The sequence below is a fragment of the Rhipicephalus microplus genome, chromosome 3 (genome assembly GCF_043290135.1).
Source record: "Rhipicephalus microplus isolate Deutch F79 chromosome 3, USDA_Rmic, whole genome shotgun sequence".
NCBI classification, from domain to species: domain Eukaryota; kingdom Metazoa; phylum Arthropoda; class Arachnida; order Ixodida; family Ixodidae; genus Rhipicephalus; species Rhipicephalus microplus.
The window spans coordinates 179795009-179807317 of record NC_134702.1 but is presented as its reverse complement, the minus strand read 5'-3'; the positions used below and the strand labels follow the sequence as shown (position 1 = coordinate 179807317).

General features: G+C 47.5%; 1 protein-coding gene across 4 annotated transcripts in view; it reads left to right on the top strand.

Moving 5' to 3' along the window:
* Positions 1-5484: 5484 nt before the first annotated feature.
* Positions 5485-12309, top strand: part of LOC119185244 (uncharacterized) — a 548537-nt gene continuing 541712 nt past the window's right edge. For 2 of the 4 annotated variants that reach the window (XM_075890600.1, XM_075890595.1), the window contains exon 1: positions 5491-5867. In XM_075890600.1, the coding sequence (XP_075746715.1) occupies positions 5595-5867 (273 nt within the window). In that variant the 5' untranslated portion in view covers positions 5491-5594. Of the gene's footprint in view, positions 5868-12309 lie in introns of all 4 variants that reach the window. The other 2 variants (XM_075890596.1, XM_075890597.1) reach the window with 2 other exon arrangements.

Below are 12309 nucleotides of genomic sequence, written 5' to 3'. Positions count from 1 at the left end.
TTATCGTGAACACGACGCAGCGCGTGCACAGAGAACGTGATACGCAATCCGCATACATACGCTTATGTTTACTTGTATGATGCATTTCTACTAACGCTAATGCTTGCTGACGATGGTAAAGTTGTCCAGGATGAATATAATAGTGCGTTTTTACATTTGCGTCGAAGATATTTATGCTTTCTGGGATGCTCACTGAGTAAGCAGAGGGAATACGCATCGTCTGCACTGGATGGATGGATGGATGGATGCTATGAGCGTCCCCTTTATAACGGGGTGGTGACAAGTATGCCACCAGGCTCGACAAAAAAAAATCTTTTTTCTTTTTTGATGTTGGCCTAATGCCTCTACTTCGATAAATTATATCTTAATGGAAAAAAAGGTAAATTTTCAGCTTAAGTTCTCTGCCATTTACGGCACACTGTCCATATTTTATTTTTCCAATATTTATTTTTGTCCTTTCTTTCTAATTTTCTGCCACCAATACTCTAACCGTCTCCTACTTATTTCAATCGCGGGTGTGTTCAGCTTTCCATTGTTGTCCCTAAAACCCAAGGCTTCCTGTAGGCTCGTGCCCAAACGTACACCTGGGTGGATATCTCCACATTCAATCAGAACATGCTCCGCCGTTTCCTTATCTTTCCCGCAGCATGTGCATTGTTCTTCTTCTTTACTGAATCTTGCTTTATAACTACGCGTTCTAAGGCAACCCGATCTCGCCTCAAACAGTAAAGCGCTTCCCCTTGAATTATCGTAAAATGCCTCCCTCCTTATTTCATTTTTGCCCTTTCGGTAGTTACTCAAAGCCGGTTTTTTCTCCATAGCTGCCATCCAGTAAATCCTCTCCGCCTCCCTGACTTTTCCCTTAACGCTCTTTGTTGACATATGGCTTACAATACCAGCCGTATATTTACTAGTGAGTCTTCTAGTTCTTTTTCTCCACTGTGTGTCCACGCTCTTCCTATACAAATAACGGAACACCTTCTCTGCCCATCTACTCTCCTTCATATTTCTTAGCCTTTCTTCGAACCTTATTTTGCTCTGCGCTTCCCTCGCCTCAAAACCTGCCCACCCCATATCGCCCCTTACAGCCTCGTTTGTCGTCTTCCCGTGAGCACCCAACGCGAGGCGTCCCACAGTCCTTTGATTTACAACCATTCCCGATTGCACCTCTGCCCTCATGCACACCACTGAGTTCCCAAAAGTAAGCCCTGGAACCATTACACCCTTCCACAGACCTCGAAGCACCTCATACCTATTGTATCCCCACAACGCTCTGTGCTTCATTATTGCCGCATTCCTCTTTCCTTTTGCTGCCGAGGCTTTTTCCTGTACCTCCATGTATCTATCACTCTCATTTACCCATACTCCAAGGTACTTGTATTCACTTACCCTCGGTATTTCTTGGCCTTGTATGGACACCGTCTGATCACAGGGATCATTGAATACCATCAATCCACACTTCGTTACACTGAATCCTAGTCCAAGAGCTTCACCTTCCCTTCCGCATATATTCGCCAGCTGCTGTATATCATCTCGACTGTCCGCAAATAAGACGATATCGTCCGCATAAAATAAACCTGGAAGCTTCTGCTCAATCATCATGCCGCCCTGTTTGTGTGACAGATTAAAACCAATGTTGCTACCTTCTAGCGCTTTTTCCATACTCACCATGTACAGCATGAATAACAGCGGGGACAAAGGACATCCCTGTCTCAGACCCTTGCTAACCTCAACGTTCTCTTTGCTACGCATTCCTTCCCACTCTATGCAAACTGTATTTTCTCGGTATATCTCCCTCAAAAGCTGTATACAGTCGTCGCCCATGCCCATTCCTTTCAATATATCCCACAAAATTTCCTGATTAACGTTGTCGTATGCCCCAGTGATGTCTAGAAAAGCCACGTACAAGGGCCTATTCTCTATTTTAGATATTTCTATACACTGAGTGAGAACAAACAGGTTATCGTCTAACCGCCTGTCGACTCGAAATCCGTTCTGAAGTTCTCCCAAAATATCGTTATGTTCGGCCCATGTTTCTATTTTCATTTTTACTGCTTGCATCGCCAACCTGTATAGTACCGATGTAATGGTTAGTGGTCTATACGAGCGAATCTTGTCCTTTTCTCCCTTGCCTTTATAGATTAAGTTCATTCTACTTTGTCGCCAACTGTCCGGTATTTGTCCGTCCTTTAAGCTTTTTTCTACTGCTTTTAACAATGCTTCTTTAGTGTTATGTCCTAGTTCGTTAATGAGGCTAACGGGAATCCCATCTAAACCCGCGGCAGTGCGCTTTGGAATTTTTCCTTCGGCCTTTTTCCAGTTGAAATTATCAAGTACTAGCTCTTCCTCTGTTGCTTTCTCCGCCACACTTTTACTCACCGGGGAGATCCCCTGGACGCTCTTTTTAAACGAATCGGCTGTTACCTTTTGGATGTAACCTAGCGCTTCGTACCCTTCCAATTGATTTCCTCCTTCATCTAGAATATGTTGTTGCGTTGTGACAGACTTCCTACCTAGCGCCTTTATGTGGCTCCAAAAAATCCTAGGCGCGGCCTCCTTTTTTTCGTGTATCTCTGTCATCCAGCGTTCACTTTCACCTTTAATTTTTGCCTCTACCAATTTCTGTACAAGGGATTTTTTCTCTAAATATATTTCCCATATTTTTTTGACTTCGTCCTGCGGCCGCTTCTCCTTTTTTGCCTTTCTATGCTCCCGTGATGCTTCGCGTCGCTTCTCGATCGCCTCCCGGATTTCCTTGTTCCACCAACTTTTTGGCTTCCTTTTTCCTTTCCAGCAAACAGTTTTCTTCTCTTTCCCTATCTCCTTCGTCATTAGATGTAACAGCTCACTATACTCCCAGTCCTTGCCTGGTATTTCGCCTACTTCTTCCTCGGCTCTTGCGGCTATATTTATTATTTGTTTGTCATTTAAATACGAGCTGCCAGACTTTGATTCCATGCTCATATTTTCAGTTTCGTATCCCATCTGTAATGTTATTCGTTTATGATCACTACCCAAGCTGTTAATGCCTTCCTCGTCTATCCTCATTTCTGTCAGTTTGTGGTAAATTCCTTCAGTCATGAGACAATAATCAATACTTGATTGCTTGTTTCCGACTTCCCATGTGATCTGGCCGTCACATTTAGGCCCCGTGTTAACTATCTCCAGACTATGTTGCTCGCAAAGATCTAGTAATAACTTCCCATTGGTGTCTGAATATCCGTCAAGGTCATGTATGTGGGCATTCATGTCCCCTAGAAGGATGATTTCGGCCCCATTACCAAATTCCTTAATATCCGCACTCATGCAATCCACTATCTCCTGATTCTTTTCTCTGCAGTTATTCCCCGTCCACAAGTAGGCTACCCCTAGCCACGTTTCCTTTCCACCTACTGTGCCCAGAACCCAGAGGTGCTCTGAACACGTCTGTTTCACTCTAACCCATTTGGCTCCGCGATGAATTAGCATTCCTACACCCCCACCTTTCCTTTCCGATATGGTCCTGTTACACCCTTCCCAAACATAATTTTCAATATGTGGTGGCTCTTCCAAGTCTCTAAGGTGTGTTTCTGTAACCGCATACACGCCTATCTGTTCTTTGTTTAACTGCTCCTCAATCTCTAACCATTTATTTATTTATTTATTTTATTTATTTAATGCATACTGCAGACCTTCACAGGTCCAAGCAGGTGGGCACGGTACAAGTAGTAAGTACATGTTAGGCACTCAAGTGACATAGAAAAGGAAAAAGAAAAGAATTCAACATACAAATACCGGTTTACATTTTGCCTTCTTTCTGCCACCCTGCATGTTTATGTAACTAATTGCAACACGCGCCTTTTTCGTTTTTCTTTTACCTTTTTTCTGGTTTTTCGCAATTCTACCTGTCAAAGCGTCCTCCTGGTTGTTTTCCCTGTTACGAGCTACCCCGGACTCCGAAGGGCCCGTGAGCCCCCCAAAAAAGCTACTGCGCGTCCTGCCAGTCGCCAGCCCACCTCATGTCCAAGCCTCTTATCGAAATGAATCTTGTCTCTTTGGAATCCACCCCACCTGTGCACTTCCCTGTTTAAATCCACTACCTCGAAACCCTTCTCTCGACTAATTCGCCATATCTCTTTGTTTGCGTCGACAACCGCTCTTTGCAGGTTGACGTTGCGCACTGGTACTTCCGGTACTGTGCATACTACAATTTGCACCTGGGGGGACACGGCGCGCATGTCATCCACCCCTTTCGCCAAGGTCGTCGCTAGTCCTGACGATTCTTTTTTCAGGACGTCATTTAGCCCTCCCGCAATTACAACGAGGTTACGATTGTTAGCTTTAGCTGCGAGTTGTTCACCCGCTTGACTCATTACTGTCCCCAGCGTTTGTCCTGGGAACGTCCCTATCGCAACTCTCTTGTCGCCTTTCACCCTTTCTTTGATTGCCGCTGCGCATCGGACTAAATTTGAGTCACCGGCGATGATGACCTGTTCAGACATTCTTCTGAAACCTGCACCTGGCTGCTGACTAGGTGACTAGCGTGAGTCACGGCTGCTGGTTTGCTCCCTCCCTCCCTCAAAACTACTTCCCGGTAGCTGGGCCCTGTGACCAATGTATCTGCCTTTGTCATGCCTGTTTCCTTCATCTCTCCCGCCCGGGGGGTCGTCGCCATAATGCTTCCGCCGTCACCTGCGTCTTCGTTCCCTTTCACGACCTTCGATAGGCCCTTCTCGGCTGACCGGAGCCTTTCTTCCATGGCTGACGTTTTCTCTCGCTCCTTCGCCAATGCATTCTCCAGCTCTGCGATTTTCTCTATGAGCCCACTCTGGACCGCCATCATATTTTTCATTTTCTCCTCGAACTCGCACTGTCTACACTTGGCGTCATCTTCTGCTTTCTCCTCCGCACTAACTTCCACCTTCCAACCTACCCCGCACTCTGAACACTTTACGGTCTTTTTGACCATGGCTAGCTCAGTTTACCGATGCCCACGTGTTAGAAAACTGTACTAAAATACACTGGTCTAAGCCAAAAAGAACCACACTAATAAATAAATACGCTACACTTCACAGCACCTGCGCATGCACGTGGTCGGTCTACGCGCAGACCTCAGCCACGTGGTGGCTGGAGAAAAAAAAAGACACAGTACAAAATACTAAAAAAAAACGTACACCGTAATAGACCTAATCAAGCTTTACGCTAGCGCCTTACGTTCTCATAACGCTACAGACAGAGGCAAGCTGGAAACATGCAAAAACACTTATCTGTATCTGTCATTCCGGAGCTCTCCAAAAACACGTCCGACCGTCGCCGCCGATGGCTGCTACCGAATGTAGCTGTCATTCCGGAGCTCTCCAAAAACACGTCCGACCGCCGCCGCCGATGGCTGCTACCGAATCTCCAGGGCTGCCGGCGCCCCCTGTTGGCTCGAACTAGACGCGACGGTGCAATAGAATGGAAAGCGCGGGGATCGAGCAGGCACAAAAAGTATATAGGAGGCTATGGTCAAAGGTACAGTTTCCGTTCTCCAAGTGTTGTTTTGTGGCAGCATGGTAGGTGTATGTAGGTGTTCTGTGCTGTAGCAGCGGTCGCATGCTCTTCGTTCCTTCGACATGAGGGACCTGCGGAGGCAGCGATGTTCAGTCGTTGGATGCAGACCGAGTGACTGGACAACGGAGCCGCGTCGGCACCAAGCGCCTCGCGGTGGGGCCCTACGCACTGCGTGGCTGGAGAGAATCGGCCATCCGGTGACGCACAACGGGAACCTGTACGTTTGTGGTCGACACTTCGCTCCCGAAGATTACACCATTTACCTTCGGCGGGTGGAGTCGATAAACTTCAAATCAATGCTGAGGCAGAAAGCTGTGCCGACGCTTCACCTCCCCGTGAGTATATAGTGCTGATTTCTAGAAACGATTTCACCAGCCTCACATGTAATAATTGAAGCAAGGTTCTGTTTGGCCATAGTGTACTAGAATATGGGGTAGTGTGTTCAGGCACCTTCTCTCGCCATGCATCGCGTGAAGCGGCGCACGTGGACAAAACATCGGTTGTCAATGCGGCGTGCGGCGCTGCCATAGCATGGTCTGGCACAACGCCTGGCAGCACGGAGAAAGGAAATGTAGGAGAGGCCCTGACGGCACTCGTTGTGAAGCCGCATGGAGGAAGGAGAACTGAGGAGAGGCCCTCGCTACAGTGGCTAGAATAGGAAAGTGTGACGAGCGGTAAGCGGCGCCTACGGAGCGCACTGAAGCCTCCGAGGAGGAGCCGCGTGGGAGAGCGCGCACTCGTTTAAACGTCGTTTGCACGTTTCCGACAGTTTCGTCGGGCGCGTTCGTCCTCGTTTTTTTTTTTTTAATTGCGGTGGCACTCTGACACCAGTGCTTCTGTATGCACTCTGATGGCGCGAAAACAAAGTTATTGCTTCGTCCCCCGGGTTCACTACAGGCTATTAGTCAGCTGAAAAGAAGCATGCGTTGTTCGGCGTTCCAAAAGACGAAGCTCTGTTAGCGCAGTGGCCTAGAGCGATCCCGCGCGCTGACAAGCTGCTTCAAAATAACTCGGCTGTGTGCGAGCTGCACTTCAGCGAGAGGTACATCTCCCGGCACTTCGAGCACACTTAGATGGGCGAAACTGTCCGCATTGAAAGGGGTACACCCATGGGCTTGCCGTTCAAGGAAGGGGGGGGGGGGATGTTTATTGCAAGGCGTCTCCTTTATACTAAATCAGTGTATGAGGCAGATTTTACGCCACCCATCTAGATAGAACAGATTTAGCGCCCCCGTCCCAGGTGGCCAGCCCCCTTTGCCTCCCTCGTGTGGACGCCTATGGGTAGGACTTTAGGAGAAGCTCTTCGCATTTGTCGACGCCTTTGAAATCACTTTTTCAAAGTGCTTTAGCTACAACGAGCTTCACAGTGACAGCTTGGAAGAGCTTGTTTCCTGCTTGAAAAAAAAAAAAAATGTCACACTGGGCTGCACACAACAAGTTCCGAGCTTCACCAATCATGCAAACAAGTTTTTTTGCTCACCCATTTGCGTTTTTACACAAAGGTACTCCACAAAACACGAGCATCTTGTGAAAAGAGGAAGTGCCTGAAGCTCAGGCACATAACCTAGGCTTGCAACCCAATGTTCTGTGGGGCGCTTGTGAACTAATAAACTTTTTTCTTGGGGATAAAAAAAGGACGTGCAACAAATTATTAAGAATGCATTGTTGTAAACAGATAGTGAGTCACTACTCGGAAATGTGTTCTATCACCTGTGTGCAGAAATTAAAGGATTTCATTCAGACACCGCTCGTGGTTTTCGCCTCATGATTATGACGCTTTGATTGATGAGGTTATATTTACAGGTTTCAGATTTTGGTGCGCGTTAAAAAAACCCAGTTGGTCGGAATTTCCGGAGCCCTCCACTACGGCGTCTCTCATAATTATACGGTGGTTTTGGGACGTTAAACCCCACATATCAATCAATCATCAATCAATTATTCACAGATTAGTGCTTGAGAAAATGGTGGTTCGCCGTGAAAAGTGTTGCGAGCAATGGCTCACAACTGAGCTCATCGTACCACTCTTCTACCACTTCTCATCGATAAAATGTTTCAGTACCGTTACGCGCTCACTTTCGGCATCCTGTCGACCTGACGATATTTCAGATCAGTCGTGCACCCGCATAGGCATCCTGTTTTTCAGAAGCTAATTAACATATTTTCTCGGTCGCCTTTTGAGGCCATCCACGAGCAAGAAAATATATTTTAAATGTTTCGCATTGCCCCCCGCGCGTGGTAGATTGCCGTCTCTGCGCAGCGCCGCCTTAGGTGACGTGCAAGCCTGTGCCAGCGCCATCTGGTGGTTTCCTCCCAAGGCGTTCTAGCCGGCGCATTCATCACACTTCCCTATTCTAGCCACTGTACCCTTGCTATCCAAGCGGCAGCATAAAAAAAGTGTGGCGGAAGTCACGTGCTTTTTCGAAATGGTTGCTATGGCAATGTAGACACGATGTTGATGCCCCGTCATGGCCCCGTCATCTCGCGTCGTCGGCAAAGCACACCTTTGATCGACTTGTTGTCTGTGATTCTGCATTTTTATGAGAGTTGTGTTCGCGGATGACGTAAGGTTCTAGAAGTTCATCCTACAGTGAATGTATGTCGTCACGGTTGCATGCGCAGCATTCAGCGTGCCACCGCGAGGGGTTTCGAAGCCCACGACAGCGTCTCCGAGAAGCCTTCGCGCTGCAACTTCGCTGTTTGCCATCGACACCGTGCTGGTGCACACCTAAGCGATGAAAGGATACATTTCCGATAACAGAACGACACCTCCGGTGGCTCTTAATGTTAGAGACAGTGGTGACCCGTTTCCGTGCGCGATGGTGACGATTGGAAAGCATTGGCCTGGTGCTCTCACTGAACGCTGCATCATCAAGCGTAGAAACGACGTGCCTAACCCAATTGTGTTTGACACGAGAAGGCGATTTGAGAAGCTGCTTGTCGTGTTCAGATTCCATTACGTCTTAGTGGAGGTGGTTTTATATGGGCCGAAGTTCTCTTCGAAGCGGTCGTACCCTAACGTCCGCCCCGCCCCACTGTAGCTTGACTGAAGTGCCGCCACGTTGGTGTGATTGTATGAAACTCTATGGTGCGAATGTTATGACGCACAGATACAAAGGATAATGTAAAAGGTGAAACATGCTTCTATGGGGAAAGGCCAATGCAGATGGCACTGTTAAATTATGTCGCGTGCCCTTCACTTACCGGTTCACCTGAAAAAAAAAAAAGTTCACGGCGATTACCCTACCGAGTTGCACAGTTTATTTTTTTTCATTCAACTCAATAGGCTTCAAGCACGTAACTGGCAGCTTATTTGAAAAGCTCAATAGCAACACTTGCACTCAATAAAACTTTGTTCTATTTCCTTTACACTCGCCTGGGCAATATACGCACGTATAAATATGCAGTCAATTTACATGTGTCTCCTATAAAGGTTGAGCATTTAAATCTGCAGCACGCGCATCGTTGCGGTTTCTCATGGCAGCAGGAACGGCATCCTTGCGAAGGTGAACTGCCACTGGCGCGTCTGTTTGAAGTGCTCCGGTAGGAAGTGTTTTGAGCTTACAAAAGACCATTTCGTTGGTTCCCAATTGCATTTGGTGGGGTCTAATGACTTCGACTCTGAGCCTTCTTCGATGGGGTTCTTTGGGAAACCTTCACGAAAGCAATTATAAATGTACCCAAATTCGCTGCCATCATTAACACGTCATTAATCAATGGAAACACGAATGATATCACGACGCATACAAAGCGAACGAAAGAAGAAACTCTGGCGCTAGCTGTGCCATTTTGTCAGCATCGTGGTTAATTGTGCTGCGTTTTATTGTGTTCAAGAAATGTCACCAAAAGCTGTAAATAAACTCCAGGAACACTACGCTGACACATGCAGTGTGTCACTCTCTCTCCGGCTCGGAAAGCACGGGAGCTGCGCAGCGCACGTGTCGTGACGATCGAAACTAATGAAACGGGGGCTCAACACTGGGCCAGCACAACACCTTCTGTGAAATCATTTCGTCCCAGTATTAACAGCGGGTAACAGCTCACCGACAACGAAGCAAGTACAAGAGAACGTGCGCTAGATGCACTGACAGCGGCAAGTGTTTTCACGACATTAATTCAGAAACTGTACAGACAACACGATCGGTCGTGCACTTTTTACGGTTGCATTCCGTCACGCGGCTGACGCAGCGTCCAGCCCCTGTGTCCGTGTTCTGTGTGAAACTCACCGGCGTCAGCATTCTGCGACCATGATGACTTTGAGCACGGTGCAAGTGACACTTGAACGCGGTTGCTGTTACGTTGAGACTACATGCAATGCTGGGGGAGAGTATACGAAGCGGAACAGAAAAGGTAACACGCACATGAAAGTTGTCACTGTACACACACAACACGAAACTACGTATGTGCACATGGTCATCATTGCGGCTTCCGGGGCACAACAGTTTCGTGCGTTGCCGCAAGCAGGAGCACTGCCCAACTGTCACTGACCTGCAAGGCGTTCGTCGTCGTTCCGCTTCGTCATGGTGCCCAATGCAATTTCGTTGAAAACTAATTGCTTCATCTGCCGCACGACACATGGATATGCACTCGTTCTACGCCCTGTTGAAACACCATGATGGAAAAAAGAATTTGTAAACGTTGCTAAGAGTACAGTGACTGCCAGGAGAACACTGCGTAACTAATAATGCAGTGCAGAGCACGGATATTGTCCCCCACGGCTCAGCACGAGACGTGGGGAGGAACACATGCCGCTGCTAGCCGTGGCCGCTCACTGTCAGACCAGCTCCACTGTGCAACACGTAACCATAGCAACGCCACCATTGTGCCCAGTGAATATGGCCCCCATGATGTCATTTCTTCCACACTTTTCACATAGCGCGCCGGCTAGGCATGCCCTCTCCTACCTTTCCTTCCTCCGTGGCTCGCAGAATAGTCAGCTTCGCGCCACTCTGCTTTCTCGGGTGCTGTTCAGTGACCTAATGCTCGTGTTCGCGCCCGCCTAACGAAAGTTCTTCTAACAATGTTTTTGCTGGTCACGTGACAGTGAGGCAATGCCGTGTCATCGGCTGCAACAACACTGCTTTGCACCTAGGTGCGAAACAGGGTGTGCCATTGGAAAAATGGTGAGAAGCTGTCGCTTTTCTCTGCACCCAAAGAAGAAGCACGGAAGAAGGTTTGGGAAGAGTATTTACATCGAAAGGATGGGACCTTGAACGAAAGCTGCTCTGTATGTGAGCTACACTTCGAGCCTTCATGTGTTCACGGAGACTACATGCACGTTATAAACGGCGAAGAAGTTCACGTACCACATAGGAGACCCTAAGCTAACGCCGGACGCCGTGCCGATGTTACTGCCCAACGCTCCAAGCTACTTTTCGAAGAAAGCACCGCATCCAGGACCTCCGAGAAAGCGGAAGAACTACGCGGTCGAATCTACCATCTTCAAGAAAACTGCAGCACCCTGTGTTGACAGTGAGGCCACTAATTCAGGTTCATCGATGAACCTTCCTGCTGACTACGAACCCGAGGTGGCTCAGACTACAGGGACTGCAGCTTCGCTCGAATACTTACTCAAGCTTTGTTTACCTTCAATCTATACGAGCTTGATCACTCTGCATCTCGTGTCAAAAAGAGTGGTAAATTACGTGCTGTCACGACTTCATTTTTTTGTAAAGGGTATCAACCAGTCTCGATAGGCAAAACGAAAAAAAAAAAAAAACGGCTCGCGAAAATCAGTCAGTGTTCATAAAGGTGCCACCGTGATGAAGTGATGGTGAACTGATAATTCCACGGAATGGCGTCGAATTTGATCGGTGTTACTGTTCACTTCAGTATGTGCGCTCGTAAATGAAGGGTTTCTTCTTACAGTCGGACAGTAGTGCCAAGATATGTTTCCTTTTGACCCTACAGTGCAATATCCTGGCCACAGCAGCAGTATTTCGGCAGGCGCGTAATCGTTTAAGGACCCAAGATTGTCAAAATTATTCCCAAGTGTTCAGCATTGGCGTGCCTCTCAATCAAATGGCAGATTTGTCACCTTAGCTGCATAATTACAATTGCATGATACAACTATCGATAAGAACTGTGCCGCGCCCGTAACGAAGGAAGTCGATGCTGTCGCAGTGTGCAGACTACAATGTGATATAGCAGTAATATAACAAGAAACTTTCGCGTTTATAAATGTTCCTTCGATACCTCGATTTAATCTTCCTAATCTTTTATTCGTTCACCAACTGAGCTTTAAAAACTGCCGGCTGTTTCCCCAGGGATGACTGCTTCGCCGTCGTTTGTTAATACCTGCATTCGGACCGTGCATTGCAGCTTTGACATTTTGTTTTGTTTTGAATGCAGTATGAACACAATCATTCAGAAAGCTTTTCGCGAATGTGTCGGCAATTAAACACAGATTATTAAGCGTGATGTATGCAAGCGCATGTCACAGGATCGAATCCCGGCCGCGGCGGCTGCATTTTTAGCGGAGGCGTAAATACTGAGGTGCGTGTACCTAGATTTAAGTGCACGTTAAAGCACCCCAGGGGGTCAAATTTCCCGAGCACTCCTCTATGGCGTCTCTCATAATCATATGATGGTTTTGGGATGTTAAATTCCTGCTGTTACTAATATCAAAGCACAGAAGTGCATAAGGGTAAATGTGTGAGGTGACAGGATGTATGGATGGATTGATATGGCTGTATTGATATGGAAGATGGAGCGGTGGCTAATGCCACCAAGCCATAATACTTAGTGAACCAAAAGTTAGATTTTTTTTTTCCCTTTGAA